Below are 22,516 nucleotides of genomic sequence, written 5' to 3'. Positions count from 1 at the left end.
CCTGAGCTCAAGTGATCCTCCTGCCTTGGCCTCCCAAAGTGTAGGTATTACAGGTGAGAGCCACTATGTCTAGCCTCAACTTTTTCTAGAAAATTCTGAGAATTGTCTAATCTACGAACTCCATCTACATGGTTAGTGCAAGTCACCATGTTACTACAATATGGCCCAAGCCATGAGTACTACCCACTCTTCAGAGCCTAGAATCCTGGAGAGAGTTTACCTCTATTTCATTCTGTCTCCAAATTTTACAGTGTTTCTTCCTGCATCTTGTGAAAACCTTTGCAGATGGATATTCTGTTCTGAACACTTTTCTCAGAGGTGCATCATGCTGTGTTGCTGGAGCCTACATATGTATAATATAACCCTTGTTACCTTATAGTAATTACTATATAAACTTTGTCGATGCGTTACTATAAAGCTGGGTAAAAGTTGTGTTAGGTTTACAATATACATTTTTTGTTGCATACATTATATACATGTTTATAAATTGCCTTGTTTTGAACCAGAGCCAGGCTTATTCCCATTCCAAATGAGAGCACCAGTCTCAAAACCTCCTGCCTCCTGCTTCTGTTAGGCTTTGGTCTTATCCTCTACCCATGAATTGTTTCTTTGCTTTCCACATAGAACCCTAACTCAAGCTACTCCAACTCAAAAGCATAGAGAAATTATAAAATTCAAGAACAGATATTAGAATGGAAAATGAGTTTAACTTAAAAGAATACCAGCAGTCTCATGTTTAAAGTCTAACAACTTTATGTGTTTATTTTTGCTTTAATCTTGTCATGGGTAAATTTTTAGCTGTTCATTTTTATACAACACCACAGGATCAGAGATAGCATGAACACATTAGTCTCTACAAGGCTAATTCTACCCCAGCACCCATCAAAGTGACCCAAATGACACGCCATGCATCTTGAGTGACCGTGCACTGCCATATACTCTGAGCTCTACTACAGGTAATGTTACACGAAATTGACATTGTAACTGTGTTTCAAATGTCTCTTAGAGACAGATATAGAACAGTAGGTATAATAACCTCTGAAGATTTCCAAGAGTAATGAGATTTCGCCAAGGCTTGTTGTATTTATCATGGATAGTTTTCAGGAAATAACTTATGAGAAAGCCTGATTGATTTGACAGTCATTTGGACCTGTGATTTATTTATTAAATACAATTTGAAGATTCCTAAAATAAAGTATTGCTAATAAATTATAGATCCTGTATCTTTTTATAAACAATCCCTTGTGATTTTTAAAGTTGCAAGAAAATGCTGATGGAAAAATTTTCACGATGTTGAAATAGGTATAAATAAGCTTATACAAAGCCACTGTCTCAACATCAGCAGGGTAAGAGATAAGAACTTCTGAGACATTATACTGTTCCCCAAAAAAACACTACTCAGTTTTTTTTTCCTTCCCCTTTTTCTCTCCCCACTCTGTGCTTTCCTCCTTTCCATCCTTAATAACTGAGCTCCACCTATGGTTTTAATCTTACTAAACCAGAAATTGGCTTGGTTTCATTTGAATTTCCTTTTATATGTGCTCATGATTAAAAACAACAAAAACCCTATTTTGATCACAATAAGATCTCTACTCTTTCTAACCATTTACTGTCTAGTATATGAAGTATATGAATTATTCTAATTCAATAGGTTCTAATGCAATTTGGCAATAACTAGTATTTGGATTTAAAAAGCCATTGGCATAAACAGAAAGAGATGTTTAGGGGAAATGAGCAGGCAAGCAAATAATTTAGAAAGAAGTGATGGTTTCTGTGGTTAAAAATAAAAGTCTGGGATTTAGTTTTTCTTTGCCATACAGAAAACAGATGTTGCTATTTTTGTTCAAAATACAAAACTTAAATTCCATGCTTAGACTCTGGAATGTGTAAAGTAACTATGGATACCAAATTTATGATTTTAAAAAATCTGACATTTAGTCTTCTGTTCATATTTGAAATCAGGAAATAATTGTGCTCCTGAAATGTTAACTTTCTATATAACAGATTCACTGATTTACACTCAGGAACACTGAAGATACTCTCAGTTCTGGGCTCTCTTTGGGGGCATAAGGTTATTACACTAGTCTCTTGGGAACAAAAAATAAAAATAGGTCATGGAGAGATGTTCTTGCTCTTCCCTTTTCTCCTTTTCTATAATCCTTTTCTTCCCCCAGAAAGATCTTGAGAGAGAGACAACCTGGCTTTCACCAGCCTACTGCTGCGCCCTTGCACAGCTGCTGGCCCACTTGGGTGGAGGATTCCAGTGGCACCCTCCACTGGGACAGTCCCACCCCCCGTCCTGGTCCCCAGAGGCTCCATGTCTCACTCCCCACCCCATCCTTCAGAAACTAGGTGAACTAGTAAAACGGAGTAATTATCTTCAGTTTGCTTGAGTGTTGGCAAGAAATTCCCAATCTCATATCATTTACTCTTATATGTGAGAGAAATAATTATTCTAATTCTGCCCTGTCCCAACAAATCTAAGCCTGTTGGAAGAAATCATGAAGATAACAATTTTCATCCCATTGGGTCAATATTGAGTGTTATAATATCTCTAAGGCCCCCACTAGGGTGTAAGCCCCAAGAGGCCAGTGATGGCGCCTGAGTGCTCACCAGTGGATACATTCACTCAGACATAGTCACTGCCTGGCACATAGAAGATGCTCACACACACACAAAAGGAAAGAATAAAATATACAAACACACTCACAGCAATAATAGTGACTTTCCCAATGTAATCTGTTTATAAGATTGATCAATCTGTTATAAATGCAATGATGCTCTTCTATTTTTAAGAAAACTCATACATTTTCCTTATACAAATTATGTATGTGAGCAGAGTTTACATTGGGGTCTTTTGGAATGAACTAATTACTATTTTCCAGGTTTGTCAGAATAATCATTTATCTGAACCCACTAAAATTTCTATTTGTCTCTCTCTTTTTTTTTTTTCCTGGCTGCCCATGAGAATGCTGAGACATTATCAAATAGATTTCAGTTCTGTGGCCTGAACTGCAGTTGTGTAAGTGCTATAAATCAAAATCATTTGCTTTAGTAATTGAAGAGTACACTCAAAGACAATATTGTAGATGTTAATGTTTCAGTGTGAACATGTAATAAATTAAAAAGAACAAACACTGCTTTCTAGAATAGAAGCAAAAGTTATGGGTTTTCTCCATGGACATATTTTATTCATTATTCTACTTTCTGCACACTATATGCTTGAGATAAAACAATAACCAAGATGATAAATACATAGACTGTTAGTTGTAGTCTGGGAGCCTAAATAAGAGGAGTATTCTTGCTTAATGTCCCATGGTTCTAGCTTTTCTCCACACAGCAGGATTTAGAGGTTTTCATTACTACACGAAGAAGTCATCATTTGTCCTAAGACAAATGGGAATTTAAAACTTATACAAAAGACATCTTTTTCTTGGGTTAGAGATGTCTGATACATCATTTCTACAGGACTAATTTTTTTAATTATATGAGCAACCTGACCCACTGCATTATATGGATTAGAAAACTCTCTAAGAAGCAAGAATATCAAATCACTCTGTGGTTTGTTTTTGTGAAATTGTCTGTTGTAAATTGAGCACTCACTAGTATTCATGTTGCCATTTGCAAAATTACCACTGTGTTAAAACTCGCTCTCAGTTGTAGCTGTGACTATGTTTATCTGACTTCAGTTTTATTGTCCACGATTTGGAACGTGAACGGAACCTAGGACAGTAAAGGTGTTGAGGACAGCAATAAATGAGATCTCATGGATCCATTTGCATCAGGAAAAAAATGGAATAGGGACTGCAATTTTACTAACTTCACAAATAACTGAGAATGTTCGTTTTCTCACTTCAACGTTATCTCCTTCACTAAAAGCGTAAGTACGGAAAGCATAATTCATGATGTAATAAACTATAACACCTCCTTTTCTTAATTTAAAATATTTCCTTTCATATTACTCTCCCTTGATTTGGGCTTCTGTATTTTCTTAAAAATGCTTTCCTTTACATTCTAATTTTGACCACACTGGAAACTGATTTTACAGTTTTTTATTAAAAAGTGTTCCAAACCATTTTTCTTAAATGTGATTCTGCCTGTGCCGTCAGTCCTACAAAAGGAAGCTTTAAAATTAAAATGCTGTCTTCATTAACAGACAAGCAAAGCAGTAACCAATACTTTAAGAGAGAAGCCCATTTTTTGAATGGTGAAAAGTGGTAACAACTGCCTTTTCTTGATCTATGTGCAGGTGTCAGAAATTACTATTAAACACAACCTATATATAGTAAAAATCTGATAATCCACATTTCTTATAAGTTACTTTTTACATTTTTAATGTCTGGGTATCCTAAAGGGTTTTTTCCCTGATACTTGACTATTACATCCGCCTTTGCTTCTGCATGAACACATTTTACATCGTGAATTATCTAATTAATATAGAAATATTTTGAGATAATGCATGATATCATATTTAATTTATGAACTGCCTCATGACAAAAGGTAATGAGAGCTGATACAATCCCTCTCCTGAAGTGGCAGCGAGTAACCCGGGCAGGCTTTGCTCTGGGTCACTCAACCCTCTCTCTACCACAATCTGCCACCAGTGCCTTCACAGTAATCTGCTTGTGCTCAGTGTCCTCGGAGGTTTTTGAGATTAACTTGGATTTGGCAAATGTTAGGTGGGATTTTGTGTTTAAATAATGCAAGGTTATAGGACTTCAAGAATAAATGAAACCACATCTCTAAATACAATCATCTATACCTTTGCTGCATGCTTGCTTTTTGGTGGAGCTTTGAACAGGGAAACTGTCTGTGATGATTTGTTAAAATGAATAGTTGCTACATGCTGTCCTCAAAGTCCTTAACTTGGATTTATTAAAGCAGTTGTACATATGATGCTGTGGTTATTACTAAACACATAAAAATCATCAATAATCAACCCTAGCCTCAACAACAGTTTGCTGTTCAACAGTGGTAAAAATAACAAATAGACAAACCTTAACATTACTAAGGATCAGCAAACAAATTTACATATTAGAAAAAATGTTTAGAAATGCATCTATTGGAAGCCTCATGGTATCAACTGCCCCTTGCCCTTTGCAATCCGCCACCTAGCCTAAGAGATCTTACTTTTAGTTTTTTAAAATATTTTGGAAAATGTGCAGAAGATGAGCTATTCCTAAATATTAGATGTAATTTTAAGTTAATGACTTTTGCCTTAATTCACTCCATACCATGTTTTCGACTAGATTTGTTTCATCCATTACTTTGGGGTAATCTCTCATAGCTTCCCAAACCTATTTCTGCAGCCAAGAGTAACTGCTATGGAACTACAGGAAGGCCTCACATTTTAGGCAAGAGATAAAGTGCCAAACTTAACTATGTACATAAAACATGAAAGGTGGGATGATATGGGACAGGAGTTTTAGAAGGTATGAGCTCTAATTGATTTCAAATTATTTCACTGAATCCAGAGAGGACAATAAAGGAAAGAAAGTAAATAATTGTTAATAGTTTACATTTCAGTTATTATATAACAGAGCATTAGTTTTAAAAATCGTTAAAATTTCAAAAGTGATTAAAATCAAATTTGTTTTTCCTTTTCTGTGATTTTCTATATATTTTTAAATATCACCTAGTCATGAAATATAAAAATATTCATTTTGATTCAACCCGAAAAGCAAAGGTAACTGCAAAAAAGCAATGGAAAGATCTTGGAATGAATTTGAGACATATTTAGCTATGGCAGAGCTCTTGCTCATTATTCATATAAAAGAAAGGGATGGCCGGGTGCAGTGGCTCACACCTGTAATTCCAGCACTTTGGGAGGCCAAGGTGGGTGGATCACAAGGTCAGGAGATCAAGACCATCCTGGCTAACACGGTGAAACCCCATCTCTACTAAAAATACAAAAAATTAGCCAGGTGTGGTGGAGGCCGCCTGTAGTCCCAGCTGCTCAGGAGGCTGAGGCAGGAGAATGGTGTGAACCCAGGAGGCAGAGCTTGCAGTGAGCTCACATTGCGTCACGGCATTCCAGCCTGGGTGACAGAGCGAGATTCCGTTAAAAAAAAAAAAAAGGGGGATGATGTTTAGAGCTTTAAGTAGGATTGTTCTGCTATCAATATGAGGCTGCTGTTGGTCATATTAAGTCATACTACTTCTTAACACTGCTTTTATTAACGAGACAGCTTCATCTATGAAAGGCTCATGCTTCTAAGTTGCAAATTGTACTGCTACTACTAAGAGTCATCGTGAATGAAAACACAGCAATATTTCAGTATACCAGAATTTCCCAAAGGGTGTTCTTTAGAACAACACAAGTTCCTTGCAGTGTTACTAGGTGCCACTCAAAAAAGTTTCTGTGGTCAAATTAATCTGGAAAACACTGGGCTAACTGACAGTAGATATTTGTTGTGTTTTTCTCTCCCCCGCAGGACATTTAAATTAGAGCCTTTGATGTGCTCATGTTCACTATCTAAGATGGTATGTGTTTTCCAAACTTATTTGATCCTAGAATCCTGTATTTAGAAGAGCATCTTTGGAACTTGTGTTCTTTGGAACACACTTTGGGAAACACTGGATTCTATTATTTCTACAGCTAACTAGCTCAAAAGTCAAGATATCAATGACTTAATCCAGAGGCAATTAAACAGGCATAGTATCTAACAGTCACGTCATTTCTCCAGAGCTGGATGACAAATGCTGGTGTGACATGCTAAGGCAATTTTGGGGAACTATTAGGGGATGAACAGTCTAGTCGTGGGTCAAAAGGAGGAAAAAAGAATTTCTGAAATCATTGGAAAAGTTTTATACAAAGTATATATTCCTATAGTTTCAAATATACAATGATATGCTGCCTTTTCTAAACACAGACCTTTCATTGACACAGTTGCAAGAGAGATCTGGCAACAACTTAGAGAACAAAAAAAATCAGGAAAATCAAGATACACCTTGATACACAAGTTCCTTGCAATGTTACTAGGTGCTACTCAAAAAAGTTTCTGTGGTCAAATTAAACACAAAGGAAATTAAACGCAGAGGAAACAGTGGACTCAATTTCCTAGAATCCAACAGTGGAATCAACTTCCTAGAATCACTTCAGATTAAATTGAAATGATGATGCCATCACTCTCATGCAATCCTGCTTGCCATTTACCCAAAATGATGTAATAATTACACTTGTATGAAATAAGGCCTGTTTTAAATTATCCAGCTTGCATCCTTCACTATAACACTCTCTGTGTAATATTCTTATGACATATACAAGGTTCAAGAAGCCAATACCTCAGTCCACAGCAAGGAATAAAATGCAGCCACTGGTTACCAGTAATATGTACATATGTACACAGATATGTCACATTAGAACAGCAATTCAGAGTTAATTGCCTTGGGGCAAGTTGGTCATATAAAATAAATACAGGTCTTGGGAACAGCTTTGGAGCTTTCTATATAAGTATTGTTTAGTCCTATGGTGAAAGAATTGTAGATACAATTAATTAAAAAAAAATTTTCCTAGCTGTCCCTCCCCCAACCTATGTTAAGAGTACAAATTGCCAGTGGAGCAGCAGCAGAGCACTGCATTAATGGAGACCTGGGCCTGGCATCCTGCTGGGGTCTCATAAGCACATGGCCATTCCTGTCTTCATTTCTAAAAGACTGTAAAACCATCCCAAAATTTGGCACCATGGGGACTATTGGCAATTTGAACTCGAGCTAGCTAGGGAGTCTAGGAAGCCTTAGGTGACAATTCCAAAGCTTTGGCAGTGCTGCTTAGGGAAGCTTCACATGCAAACATCTCAAATCAATTTCCCTAATGGCTAGATTCAGCATTCCCAGGTCCCTGGGGAGCAGCCAGTGTGCATAGGGCACCCCAGGAGTGATGTCTGCACATCCCCAACAGCTGGGAAAGGGCTACGGAGAGAGAGCTCCAGAAGGAAGGGAACAAAATACTCTGATTTTAGATATAACTATCCTAACTATTAATGAAACTGCTGCAGTTTTGCCTAGAACTTCTATCTTTTGAAAATCTACAAGCCATAGTAGGGGGGAAAGAGGCAGTAATGGGAGTAGGATATATACACTATTTGGTTAACGTCAGAAATGAATTAATTGTACAAAGCAAAATTTAGAAGACGCCTTGTGAACCTCAATTAGAAAGTTAAGTAACTTGTGCACTCAGCACCATCTGTTAAGAAATTCTGCAGGGCACGTAACCACTGATTTACTAATTTAGTAGCTTTTCTTTTTCATCTTTATCAAAACACTGCGCTTTCATTTTAGACAATAAAAATAACTGGAATTTAAAAATGTCTTTTCCTTGCTATTATACATTTTTGTGCTACGTTAAAAATAAAGAAAGTTGGCTATGGGCTATAAAGTGCTGACACCATTGGTGCTGATTTCAGTTCGATGGTGGGTGGGAGCAACTCTTAGGAGTCAGAATGTCCTGAATTTCCAAGCAAACTCAGCCGCCTGGCCTGGCCATCTCAGCACTGCTCACAGCCAGCATTTGTTTTCCACATTCCCTTCCCTGTCCCCACCCCAAATATTAACACACACATCCACATATTCAGTGTCTCCCCATAGGCAAATGCTTAAATCTAAAATGGTGGCAGATATTTTGTACTAGAAGATTCTATGGCTAAAAAACAATAACCAAGGTTCTAACTGTAATGCTGGAAAATACAGTATACAAAAGTAAGCAAATCTCATGGGAAATCATTAGCAATTCTCAGTGCAGTCAAAGAAAGTTAAATGCTTGGAGAAATCAAGACAGATTGCAGCCCTCCACATCCACAAGGCAATTTCTTCACTCTCTCGAATTCTCTCCTGGACACTGCTTTGGGAAAACTCTACAGCAGTAGGAGGGGACAGGGCAGGGCTCCACGGCAAGGAGGTGGCTGGTGAATGTGGCATATGGGAAGCTATAACCACAAATGCTTACAGGGAAAGAACAAAACCAGGTGGATACAGAGGGGTGGGAGGCAACGAAAGTTTTGTTTGGCTGTTTGAGTCACCTTAGGCAAAGAGAGTGACCCAGCATTTTCTCTGAATAAACTTATAAAATACCAAGGTTGGAGAAACGGTACATTAGCGATACAGGAAATGGAGAGCAGCAAGCCAGGCCCCTAAGTAATTCTGGCCCACTTATCAATATGGGTTCACGCTTGAATTCCTGACTTGCTGTGTTGCCACTGCCAGGTCCCTTTGCTGCCTCCCATGCAGGCCTGCAGGCCACAGGGGGCGGTTTGTATTTGCCTAGGGAAAGCTCCCTGATGTGGATGGAGATTTGCAACCAGATGTTAAAGACTGCTGCCTTTACATTGTCAAGGAGAAGCTCATCCCAGTAGTTTCCCACCAAATCCCAAGCTGCAGTAGCTTGGAACTCTGCACCTGGCTTCAAGGAACACACATAGAGTTATAGGCTGCTGCTTCTCAGAACACTGTCTGAGACTTGAAAATCACTTGGAAAGGGGCAAGGAAAAACACAAAAACTGGCAGCTTGAGCTCAATTCAGGGTGGTAACCTCACCAGCTCACTCCTTTCTCAATGCAAACAGCTTACTTGTCAGGGAACACTGTGACTCATTCAGTATCATTTCCTTCATCTACTGTTGAAAATGGAAGGAATCATGGTATTGTGGCTTGCTTTTTTCATTTCCCCTAACGTGGTTTCTTGGTCATGTAAGAAGAAAAATCAGGGTGTCTGTTGGTGAATTTAACAGCTGCCTATTACATACGGTAAGGACTAAGCAAAAGGTTAACGGTCATGCATGATTAGGATAAATGCACAAGCCTGGTCAGGTGGTATACAGTCTATTAAAGGAAGCAAGGGAAAAGAGTTATTTCTGCTGTGCAGGCAGTTGCCACTGGTCTCTCATCCTCTCTGCTTCTCGCAGTCCCCAAGAGCAGCCAAAATAATAAACCATTGCAAATCTGCTTCCAAGCTGCTACTGAGCAGGAAACATGGGCTCAGAAGAACAAAGCATTCTTAGGACAGCTCTGTCTCTTGGCAGAGGGTGTTGCCACATCAGCCCTGGACCACTCACAGGTGACGTAGTGGCCTGTCTCCTGCAGCACTGGGTGGCCTGTCCTGTCCACTGTTCCAAAGAGACGACACAACAGCTGATTCCTGGAGGACCCTGAACAGGATCTTGAAAAGAATCTTCAGGGAGACTAAATGACACATATGCTATTCACTTCATATACGTGACTCTACAGCTATTTATTTATATATTTTGGACACTGGATGAAAGAGTTGGGAAAACATGAAGAAACCATTTTCCAGTTTCTTAACTACATTGGCCAAGGGCACCCTCTGTTCGTCACTGATTATAGACCTAAGACCACCAGGGAGGGGGAATTCCATGTCTGGGATGGATGATCCTAATTACAACTCCCACACTTTTCACTAAATTAAAAGAGACCAGTGTGTTGAAAGTCCTTTAGTCTAAGGCAGCTGAGACCCCTGAAGGGTTCACTGCTCTTCTGTTTTGCTATTTCTGAACTTCACCACCATGACTGTTATATTGTCAGGGCAGCCTCTGTAAAATGACTGTAAAACTATGCTCTTGGCCCCAAAGTGAGGTTCATCCAAGCGCTCCTTGATGAATCGAACTGCTTCTTCATTGCTGAAGGCATCCCAGAGGCCATCTGATGCCAAGATCATGAACTCGGGCTGAAGCTTGTCCAGGTCAAAGGTCAGGATGTCTGGATCTGGGATGACCACGTTGAGATTTTTCAGCGGATAATCCCCCAGGGACCGAGACATGGCCAGGATTCCCTGGACCCTCCAAGAGCCATTGAAACTGATGAAACCACCTAGAAAGACAGGATGAGCCCATTAGTTTGACCAGCTATTATCTCACATACCTGGGATAGTCTAGGTGCATGCGCAACAGGGTGACCTACTTCATGTGAACTGGGCCATGGGAACTCCCCTTAACCCCATCACTCCTGGGACCCACTGCATGGCCTGGGGTTTCGTACTTTACCAGTTGATCCTCATACCCTCATCCTGGCATCTTGAAGGATTTCAATAATATATCAATAAGAGTACTGAAGGTAGGGGACACATATGGGGGAGGGCATTGGTTTTAACTTAACACCGTGGTGACTCAGTGATTGACAGTAGAGAGCATGAGGGTAGGGATTTGAGGAGAGTGGCAAAGGAATGCTGAAAGGCAGGTGAACAGGCACCGTATATATCATTTGGCCTGAGGCCACTCTTAAGTGTGCCTATATAGATCTCAAAACAGCTCTGTCCCCCCAAATAGGATCAAGATTAAGAAAAAGCACATATTAGTATAGTCATTAAAAGCTCAGGTCAGACTACTTGAATGTGATTCCTGGCTCTGTCTCTTCTAACCATGTCTCACTTTGGATGAGAAACTCTTTCTCTGATCCTCAGTCTCCCTGGCTACAAAATAGAGACAGTATCTATTTTATTGGGTTGCTGAGAAATGAAGGTCTTATTCCACGTAAGTCATTTGGCACGGTCCCTGAACATAATATGCACTTAACAATTGTATCTATTATTTTTTTCTTCATTCACATATTTGTCATTTACTAAATACCTACTCCATGGAAGGCAATGTGCAGGATATGAAGTTATACAAGATCCAGACCTTTCTATAAAAAAGTAGACAGCCTGGCAGGAGAATTAAGCCACAAAAAGTATTAAATACAATAAGCACAAAGTGGTATTCTTCAGGGCGAGACCGGTGTCTGCTAAATGCTGTAGGCAGATGGAGAAGGGAGGGATGATTTCCAGTTCTGATCATGAGGGTAGAATGAACATTAAAGGTGGGCTTTGAGCGATGGGTGAAACATCTATGGGCAGGATATGTAGGAGGACATTCCAGGAAGCGTGGTCTAGCAGGCAAGAGCATAAAACCCAGTCCTGGGTTTCAGCTGGGGTCTCACCATTCACTAGCTGTGTGTGCTTGGGTACATAAGCCTCTGTGAAGTTCCAGTTTGTTGGCTACAAAATGAGAATAATATTATCAACCTCTTAAGACAGGCAAAGAGAAAGTGTATGTGTAAAGTGCTAGGCTTTGCTGCCAGCACACGATGAGCACACAATAAATGACAGCTAATGTTGTTGGAAACAGTATAAGGAGTGGCGACAGAAAGACATGTATTTGGCCCAGACTGGCTGGACCTTACTGTCATGCTAAGCAGGAAGGGGAAAGATGTTCTGAAAAGAGGCTGAGGCCAGAGAAAACACACATGAAGATGGTAAAACCAATCACTGTTTCTTAAGCCCTGTATAAAATATGCTGTTGATCAAATTATGTAAAAGAACAGAGAGGTTAGATTAACCTCCTTGGAGACAGTGTCCAAATTTGCTTCTACAAAGAATCAATGTAGGGTGCAGGCGTGGGTAGCGGGTATGACAGGGAAGAAGAGGAAGGATAAAATGGCCATGATATTTCAAAAGAGAGCACTGAATGGTAAGATGACATTTTCAGGTGTATTGTGTATACGTCCTTGCCTGTGCTGATGCAAGATTGGGCTAACTATCTTAATTTCACAGCGGACTCCTACAGGCAGATGGTGTTTTACAAGTAGGAAGCCAGAGAACTTTGCTTCTACTGCCTGGAGGTCATCAAAGCTTGATAGATGCTCCTAAAATATCATTCGTTTCATCCCATCAACCGAAAACCTGACCAGTGCTTTCATTAAAAACTATTTTGCAACTCAAGCAGTCACTGAAGCAGGAGGTTGTAATAAAATTCAACACATTTTGACTTAACAGTATGGTTCCCTACTGTGAAAACTAAAATGTTGATTAGGTTCATTCAATTCATTCACTGGGCAGAAGCTGACCTGTAGAGATCGAGAGTCAATGTGCAGATTAACCCAGACAGCAGGGGCCCATCCTGGTCAGATACTAGTGTACATGAACACCCCGCTTGCTCCCCTCTGACAGCTGGCCTGCTGCCTGGCACATCACGAAGAGCATACATCCTGCAGCTCTCAGTCTGAAAAGTTACAGAATTCTTCCCTTCCATAGGTATAAAGGTATTCTCTGAAGTCGAATTATGAAAATGTAATAATCAACTGATAATTATCCTCTGAGTCTTTGTCCAAACGTCACTCTAGCAAGGCCCACACAGGCCACACTACTTAAAACTGCAACTCTCTGACACTCCCCTTACCTGCTTCATGTCTTTCCATAGCAGTTATCAACTTCTAATATACTATATGAATGACTTACTTTTACTATTTTTTTTTTGTTAATGTCTATTTACTCCATTCCTCACCCCCATGCCAATTTCAGAATGTAAGTTTCATGAAAGCTTGGGAATGGGGTTTTGTTTTATCCCCAGCTCCTAAAATATTGAATAAACCAATGAATGAATGAATAAGGGACCCCTCTACCCCCAACCTTGCTCTGAAATATTTACTTATACCAGGCACTAAGCCAAATGCTCAAGGCATAGAGATGAACAAAACCAAGTTCCTGCCTTCAAAGAGGTGACAGGAAGGCAAGGCAGATAGGAGAGCCAGGTATGTCCATGTATTGTAAAAGGTGACCCAAGACGTCCACATAGGATGCTGGGGAAAGGCAGAGGGGCATCCACCCCAGAATGGGAAGGCCCTTGCCACAGTGTGTGACATGGAAAGCTTCCAAAAGAACACCTTAAACTGAGTCTTACGGGACAAGTAATCGTGACCCAGAACAGCACTTGCAAAGGCACAGAGGTATCAGAAACAAGGTCTTTTTTAGGAATGATTAGTAGTTTGGTGTGGCTCCGAGGGAAGCAGCATATATCAACAGGCTAGAGAAAAGTGAGAACCTGGGGCCCAAAGATCTTATTAGCCTTTAAACTGGAAATGGACTTTTTAGTTCTTTTGGAATCTTTGGCTATGAAGGAAGACAGATTTAGTGGCCATTTATTTGATAGGCAATGTTACAAAGTCAATCTCAGTCACCTCAGTAGCAGCCTCTCTAATACCGGGTAACTGAACATTTTATCCAGGAGCTCTCCAAGCAAGCCGCCTTGGTCACCAGCAAGACAGCTGACATTTCTTGGAGGTGTTCACAAGCTCACCTGCTCTCTTTATCCTCTTTCTTTCCTTCAACTGGTAAGGCTTGTGATCATGAGACAAAGGAATAGCGTTCCCATCTTTGTCACACAGGACCCCGCGCGAGTCACCCACATTGGCCACAGTGAGGTCTTTATCTGATAACAGAGCAATCAAACACGTTGTGCCTGAAAAATAGAAGAGGGAGAGAATGCGGGAGGTCAGCAGTGCATTCAGGTTCCATTGCTTCTTGTGGTAACTGGATTCTTCAGTCATTAAAATTGCTTCTGCTGGGTGAGAATTTGACTCCAGCCACTCTGAGAATGATGGCTGTTCACTTCGACAACAGTGATCAAATCTGACAGTCAATTTTCTTAACCATGTTAGAGTGTCACTAAAATAGGCTAGGATAACATTATAATTTTCCTAAATCACTTTGTCTCTGCTACTCTTAAACACATATCAGATTTAAAAGGATTAGGAGAGAAACAAAATCAGTTTGAAGGTTCAGTCGACTGATAACACACTTTAGACTTCTGCTTGGTGCTGAGTTTCTGTGAAGTCCCAGTTGGAAGTGGGAAGGATTGGGGGGGATGTGTGGTGGGCTCCTCATTTCTAGGAGGGCCTAGAAATGCCAACAGCTGAATCCTGTGGAGCATGAGGAAGCTGCTGATGTCAGGACAGGTTGAGCTTGCCTATTCAAAGTGTGACAGCAAAGACTGGTGGCCGGAAACAGGTCAGCTCCAGCGTGTGATGGAGGCAGACCGTAAAGACAGAAGCAGAAAAAACTCTGGTGATGACAGAACTGAGGCCTAGGGAGAGGGTGGTCCGAGTCAGAAGAAAGCAAGATTGAAGATGTGCTTGCCTGAAGCCCACACAAGACACAAAGGATAAGCTCTGCTCAAATCCTTTTTGAAATGGGAATGGATAAAAGCAAACAGAGTTGAACGGTCTGGTCTAGTTGGAGCCTGCCCTGTCCAGCTCCTTTCTGTTCACTTCTTCCTTTTTGACAGTGTCACTCAATATGCAAATACCTGCTGAAATGCACAACCCATTCAGCTCTTGCCTCAAACATATCTCCCTTACTTGTTAAAATTATGCACTAATTAGTCTTCATTAACGTTTCCTTCCTCATTAAGGTCATATTCTATAACAAGAATGTCAACTGTGTCTAAATGGCTCTTTAGTTTTCATGGAACAACAAAAAACACCGATTTCTTATTTTTTTTTTAAGAGATGGGGTCTTGCTCTGTCGTCTAGGCTAGGGAGCAGTGGTGTGATCATAGCTCACTGAAACCTCAAATTCCTCGGCTCAAGCAATTCCCCCACCTCAGCCTCTGGAGTAGCTGGGACTACAGGTGCATGCCATGGTGCTGGCTTGAAAAAAAACACTGAATTCTTTTTTTTTTTTTTTAATTTTACTTTAAGTTCTGGGACACATGTGCAGAATGTGCAGGCTTGTTACATAGGTATACATGTGCCATGGTGGTTTGCTGTACCCATCAACCTGTCATCTAGGTTTTAAGCCCTACATTCATTAGGTATTTGTCCTAATGCTCTCCCTCCCCTTGCGCCACACCCCCTGACAGACCCTGGTGTGTGATGTTCCCCTCCCTGTGCCCATATGTTCTCATTGTTCAACTCCCACTTATCAGTGAGAACATGTGGTGTTTGGTTTTCTGTTCCAGTGTAAGTTTGCTGAAAATGATGGCTTCCAGCTTCATCCATGTCCCTGCAAAGGACATGAATTCATCCTTTTTTATGGCTGCATAGTATTCCGTGGTGTATATGTGCCCAATTTTCTTTATCCAGTCTATCATTGATGGACATTTGGATTGGTTCCAAGTCTTTGCTATTGTGAATAGTGCTGCAATAAACATATGTATGTATGTGTCTTCATAGTAGAATGGTTTATAATCCTTTGGGTATATACCCAGTAATGGGATTGCTGAGTCAAATGGTATTTCTGGTTCTAGATCCTTGAGGAATTGCCACACTATCTCCCACAATGGTTGAACTAATTTAGACTCCCACCAACAGAAAAAAAAACCAACAACACTGAATTCTTAATTAGACATAAAGAATAAATACAGGTTGATATCAAGAGCAGAGAGAATAATTAAAATAACTATCATAATATAATCGGTTATTATAGTTCTGCTTGAAATTCCATTCTTAAGCTTATTTAACAAAAATGCCTTGATCAGATATGGAAACACATGAAATGTTGGTTAACACAGGATTTCTAATACAAAAGGCCTTGGGGAAAAAAAAAGACTAATTTCATGGATTATCAAAACAACTTTTAAAAAGCTATAAGAATGAAAATTATTAGAAATTGTTGTTCCCAGTTTTTGATTTTTTTTATATTGGAAACTGAAATTTTGGTATTCAACATATCCTCACTTTGTCCTCAAACATCTGATTTAATTAAATTGTCCTACACAATCATAGCATAAATTCTCCTATAAGGCACAGTCTTAGAGTTTGAAAGGTAAAATAGAAAGATTGCTTCATGGGATATTACATGGCTTATAGGCATTACTTCAGCATCACTCTTGGAGTCCTCTCTCTATAGGACTCTTTTCTCTTCTCACTCCGCACTTTCTGGGTGAGCATGTCGCTGACCTTGGCTTCCACACTTTCTAAGTCTATGCAGTTAGGCTGGTTGACACTCCTGAAGTCTACACCAACTGCCTAGTAGGCGTTTCCATTTGCCTGTACTCCAGGGGATCCAAGGAAAGGCTTTAGGGCCTCCATGAGAGGGAAGGGGAGGAATCCAGCTGACTGAGTTAAAGGCCCCTTCCCCAGCCGCATTTCAATTAGGACAGCTCTGCTTCCACGTGTTAACAGCTAACAAGTCAGCTGCCATGCAAGATTTCTTTTTAAAAAAGGGAGAAGGAGGCATTCTTGCAGCTACAAAAATAAAATAAAATTTAGTCCCATATTTGATTAAGAATCACTGAAGGGTTTTAAGCAGGATAGTGACACAATGAGATTCATATTTTAAAAGATGATTCCAGGGGCAATGCAGAAGATAGATAAATTGGGAGTAGTGAGAACAGGTGGAGTTAATGAGGATCTGAATTAATGTAGTAAATATAGGGATAGAGGATAGGTGATAGGTTCTTATTTTTTATTTTGTAGAGATGGGTTCTCACTATATTGCCTAGACTGGTTTTGAACTCCTGGCCTCAAGTGATCCTCCTGCTGGCCTTCTAAAGTGCTGGGATTACAGGTGTAAGCCACTGTGCCCAGCTCCTGTGACAGGTTTTTAAAAACCAGAATGGGTCACTTATAGAAATTGAGGAGAATAAAGGATGAGGAGAGTAGTTTAGGATAATACCTTTATATCTAGATGGGAGAAACTGGGCATTCCATGGACAAGGACTCAAAAAAGTCTGCTGGGGGCTTCTGAGAAATGCTTTTTTTTTTTTCCCCCACTAAAAGAGACACAGAACAGACAATGATTGTTTATTTGGCCCAATGCTAGCCTATGTGTTTCCCAGAAGTGTGGCAGCCATCTTGCAGTTATGAAGGGATATCCCTTAGGGTCATGGCAACAAGTGCAGGATGGTAGAGCACAGAGGTAAACAGTAGAGCCTGAGTCCTGGAGAATATCAGGGAACTGCTGAGCCAGCCTATAACTGCCCTGTCCTTGTTCAATGAGACAATAAATGCCTTTCTTGTTTGAGACTTTTTGAGTTGAATTTTTTGTTGTTGTTCCCTGTAATATCTGAATTTGATGAGAGATTTAGAGTGTGGCTGTTTAGCTACACAGTTGTCCCTTGGGATCTGCTGGGGATTGGTTCTAGCACCCCCTATAGATAGCAAAATCCATGGATGGCCAAGTCCCTTATATAAAATGGCTTAGTATTTGCATATAACCTATGTACATCCTCTTGTATACTTTAAGTCATCTCTAGATTACTTATAATCTACAATGTAAATGCTACGTAAATAGTTGTTATATTTTTTAATTTGTATGATTGTTATATTGTTTTTTATTGCTTTAAAAATATTTTTGATCTGTGGTTGGTTGAATCCACAAATGTACAACCCATGGACATGAAGGGCCAACTGTACTCACATGCTATTGAACATACTTAAGATTGATGACCCGCCTTTGTCACAAACAAATCCCACTGTTTCTATGGGTAAATTAAGATCTATCTCATGGTGAAGTTTTCAGGACTATCCTGCCTATGTTAGCAACAGAATCTTAGACCTGGCCAAAATGGGTGAGCCCCAGATGGCAGGGTTATGAGTTATAGGTGGTATTCTAAATTACTGAAATGTCTCCATTCCTCTCTCTACAGAGGAAACCTGCCCCTATCCTGGGTGAGGTTTGTGTGGTTCTGGAGAAATAATATGTGCAAAGCAATGCTAAGCACTGGGGTGGGAGGCTTAAGAATGATCTGAAACAAACCAGGACACCAAAAAAAACTTACTGTTTGGGCTTTGCAGTTTTAGCTCAGGATTATAACAGATAGCTTACAGTCTAATCTTACTTGACAGAACAAAGTGCTTGTTGCTGGGAAACTACAGAAAAGACATTATGCCCAAGAGAAAATGAAAACATCATTTTCTTTTTATGCTTGAGACAAAACACTTGCAAGATTCTGGCTATTAGTTCTGAGATAAAATCTTTATTCCATCATAGCACTATATTTATCAAAAATACCAGGGCCTGACCATGTTACTTAATTCTGAACCTTAGGATATTTCTATATTAACAATTTAATCTAGATGAGAACTTAATTGCAAATCTGAAAGAGATCTTGGAAATTTAACCTAATAACCTTATCTCACAGGTTTAAAAAAAACCCAAAAATCTAAAAAAAAAAAAAAGTGTATTCACATAGACTAGACTTCAATGTCCTAGCTAAGTAAGGTTTGGCAAGTTATTTGACTTTTAAGCCTCAGAAAATGGCACCATAATCCACTCCATTGCTCAAGCCAGAACCTAAGAATCATCCTTAATTTTTCTCTTTTCCTCTTTCCTGACATTCAGTCCATCATTAAGTTGTGTTACTCTTACCTCTAAAATATCTCTTAAACCCTTCCAGTTCTCTTGTTCTCACGGCATTGACTCCAGTCCCAACCACTGTCATTTTAGCCCCTGGGCTATTTCAGTAGTCCAGGTGAGAAACAATGGTGGCAAGTCCTGCACGACCTGGCTCCTAGCTAATTTGTCTAATATCATGTCACACCACTCCCTTCTTTGCTCAAGGCCTCCCTCCTGTTGCCCATACATGCCAACCTTTTTGTCATCTTTGGGCTTTTGTACTCACTGTTCTCTCTGCCTGGCATGTTCTCCTGTCCTTGACATTGGTTGACTGACCCATATGAAGATGTTGTAGCTCAAATGTGACATCTTCAAAGAGGCCTTTTCTGACAGGGATTGTATTTCCTCTTTATTTTGTTTATTGCCCTTACAACACACAATTATGTAGATATCTTGCTTATTTATTTAGACTATTTATTTATTTAGTGTCAGTCTTTCCCTTTAGAATATAAACTTCACAAGATATATTAGTCCATTCTTACACTGCTATAAAGAAATACCTGAGACTGCGTAATTTATACAGAAAAGAGGTTTAATTGGCTCATGATTCTGGAGGCTATACTGGAAGCATAGTGGCTTCTGCTTCTGGGGAGGCCTCAAGAAATTTCCAATCATGGCAGGAGGCAAAGGAGGCATGAGGCACTTCACATAGCTGGAGCAGGAGGAAGTGGGTGGGGGGAGGTGCAATACACTTTTAAACAACCAGATCTCACAAGAACTCACTATCACAAGAACAGCACCAAGAAGGACAGTGATAAATCATTCATGAGAAACCGCCCTCATGATCCAGTTGCCTCCCACCAGGCTCCACCTCCAACAATGGGGATTACAATCTGACATGAGATTTGGGCAGGGACACAGATCCAAACCGTATCAGAAGTTTTGGATTTTCCCACTATAATGCTGATGTCTAGAATATCAAAAGCACCCAACATTGGCTAAATAAGCAAATTAATAGATGAGTGAATAAGCATTCACACATAATGTCCTGATCTGACATAATGCTAAGCTCCTAAAGTCTTGCTCTGATAGGTCAGCCCAGTTCAGTACACAGTGGACAACACCATTGTCCACTATTGCCATAAAAGGAGCTATCAGATGTAGCAAAATACACTTTACACCCTGATGAAAACACGATGACCCTCCTGTACATGTATAGCTCATGCTCACATGCTCACTCCTGGTAGGTGGAGAGAACTTCTGGCCCAGGTATGTCCAAAGTTCTTTCCTCCATCCAGGATTCTGGTCCAGTGCAAATAACATATGGGTAGGGCTTCCATCCTCACCACACCATAAGCCATGGCACCTTGTGAAGCAATAAAGGTACATTACAGTAGTCATTATGACGACAATCTGTGTCCGCTTCTGAACTCAATATGTACTTCAGCAAAATGGGCATGTTTTTGTGTTGGCCTAATAATTATTGTTTTCCTTAGGGAAGACACACAAGTGCAAATTATGTATCAGTCTATTCCTGTAAACCAACATTCTCCCCTCTGATTTAATTTCTGGAATGCAGACAAAGTAACAGTACACAAAAAAGTTATTCTAAACTTAACTAAATATTTTGGTTGGATAATATTAGACAATTAATTCATTTGACAAGTAGAGCTTGAGAAAACTGTAAATCCTAATGAGGGTTATGCAACTTGGGGTATCTCAGACATCTTTTAGATTCCTAGTTATAAATACTTTTAAAACTTTCTCAGTTAAATTCATAACAAAGTTGTAATAATGATTTGTTCAGTACTATAAACTCTACTAAGTGGCTCACAAACATACTTGCAATTGATTTTCAAACATTCAGAGTGGGGAGGGCAGGTATGCTCCCTCTAAGCAGATGAGGAAAACAGGACTCAGAAACCTCAAGTATCTTATCCTTCATGCCCACCCCAATCCTCAGCCCCTCCCCCAGCATTATGAGTTTGTGTAGTGTACAAAGCACTATGATAAAAATAGTTTCTTTTCCATGAAACCCCAAGTGTCTTATCCCTGATTACATTGCTCAATGCATATGTACTGAATGAGTAAATAACTAAAAAACCTGGGAATCCAAAATCCAAAATTGTTACTTTAGTAATAATGAAAATGATGGGCTGGGTATGGTGGCTCATGCCTGTAATCCCAGCACTTTGGGAGGCGGAGGCAGGCGGATTACCTGAGGTTAGGAGTTCGAGACCAGCCTAGCCAACATGGTGAAACCCCGTCTCTACTAAAAATACAAAAATTAGCCAGGTGTAGTGGCACATGCCTGTAATCCCAGTTACTCGGGAGGCTGAGGCAGGAGAATTGCTTGAGCCCGCGAGACAGAGGTTGCAGTGAGCCAAGATCGTGCCACTGCACTCCAGCCTGGCTGACAGAGTGAGACTCTGCATCAAAAAAAAAAAAAAAAAAAAAAAAGGAAAGAAAATGATGGACCCTACTAAAGTATTTTATTATAATGCTAAACATTTTATTTATATTATATACTTAACCTCTCTGGAACTCAAAAACAAGAGGTTTGGGTTAGTTAACCTCCAGGCCCCTTTCAGCTTGAATATTCTGCAGATCTTAAATTGCAATTGCAAACTCCAGTGCTTTCAGGTCAGGTATAAGAAAAATCTTGGCCTTCTTGGAGTAGCTATTTACCCTGCTACTTTTGATGGGAACCTGGGTTCTGAAACATTTTTTGGCTCTAAGGAAGGGCAAGCATGATGACAAGTGAAGCTGACATCAGGTTTCAGTATTGGGGCTACAAAAGGGAGTGGGGGGCTTGTGACAAACGGGAGAACACGTGCTCAGGGGAAAGCAGGTCCTCAGCAACGAAAATGGCTGCCGTGTAGGAATGCAGGTCCACTGTGAATGTTTCCTCCGATTTTTCAAGGGAAGTCGTTTTTGTATGAACTCTCCTGATTTTTAAATGTTGGCAACTTTTATTTTAAAAAGCAGTACAAGCCAAGTGAAAGGCAGCTGTTGGTCAAATCTGGGCTGTTGGTGACCCTGTGCTCCCGGGCTTTCTATTAAATTAACGCCCAAGATTACTATGATTCTTCATAGTACCCCTTTGTATAACAATAAAGATAACAATGAAACCTTACACTTCTGGTCTGTTTTATGAGCCGTGAAGTGTTTTCTTACCCATTCTGGCACTCGATTCTCAAAGCTCATCAGATCAGGCAGCGAGGAATTATCACATCTACCTTATAAATGCATAAAATGGGTAAAGACAGCTCAGGTATTTCTTTAAGGTCATGTGGCTAGTTAGGTGAGGTGGAGGAGGGAAGGGATGACAACAGAGACCTGTAGCAGCTGAGGGTAATGTTGGCATCACATCTTGTGGCTGCCCAGCTGCCAACTTACTGTACATCACATATCATGCTATTTAGATGCCTTATTTATGATTCTTTGACCCATTAGGCTGAAACTCCCTTTTAGG

General features: G+C 40.0%; 1 protein-coding gene across 2 annotated transcripts in view; it reads right to left on the bottom strand.

Moving 5' to 3' along the window:
* Nucleotides 1–735: 735 nt before the first annotated feature.
* PPM1L (protein phosphatase, Mg2+/Mn2+ dependent 1L) overlaps nt 736–22,516 on the bottom strand; it is a 325,983-nt gene continuing 304,202 nt past the window's right edge. For both annotated transcript variants that reach the window (XM_054482716.2, XM_063662383.1), the window contains exons 3-4: nt 14,060–14,221; nt 736–10,820 (exon numbers count right to left, since the gene is read on the bottom strand). In XM_054482716.2, coding sequence (XP_054338691.1) covers nt 10,477–10,820; nt 14,060–14,221 — 506 coding nt within the window. In that variant the 3' untranslated portion in view covers nt 736–10,476. The remainder of the gene's footprint in view (nt 10,821–14,059; nt 14,222–22,516) is intronic.

Source organism: Pongo pygmaeus, chromosome 2 (genome assembly GCF_028885625.2).
Source record: "Pongo pygmaeus isolate AG05252 chromosome 2, NHGRI_mPonPyg2-v2.0_pri, whole genome shotgun sequence".
Lineage (NCBI taxonomy): Eukaryota > Metazoa > Chordata > Mammalia > Primates > Hominidae > Pongo > Pongo pygmaeus.
The sequence above is the reverse complement of the archived record's forward strand: the minus strand, read 5'-3'. Positions and strand labels throughout refer to the sequence as shown.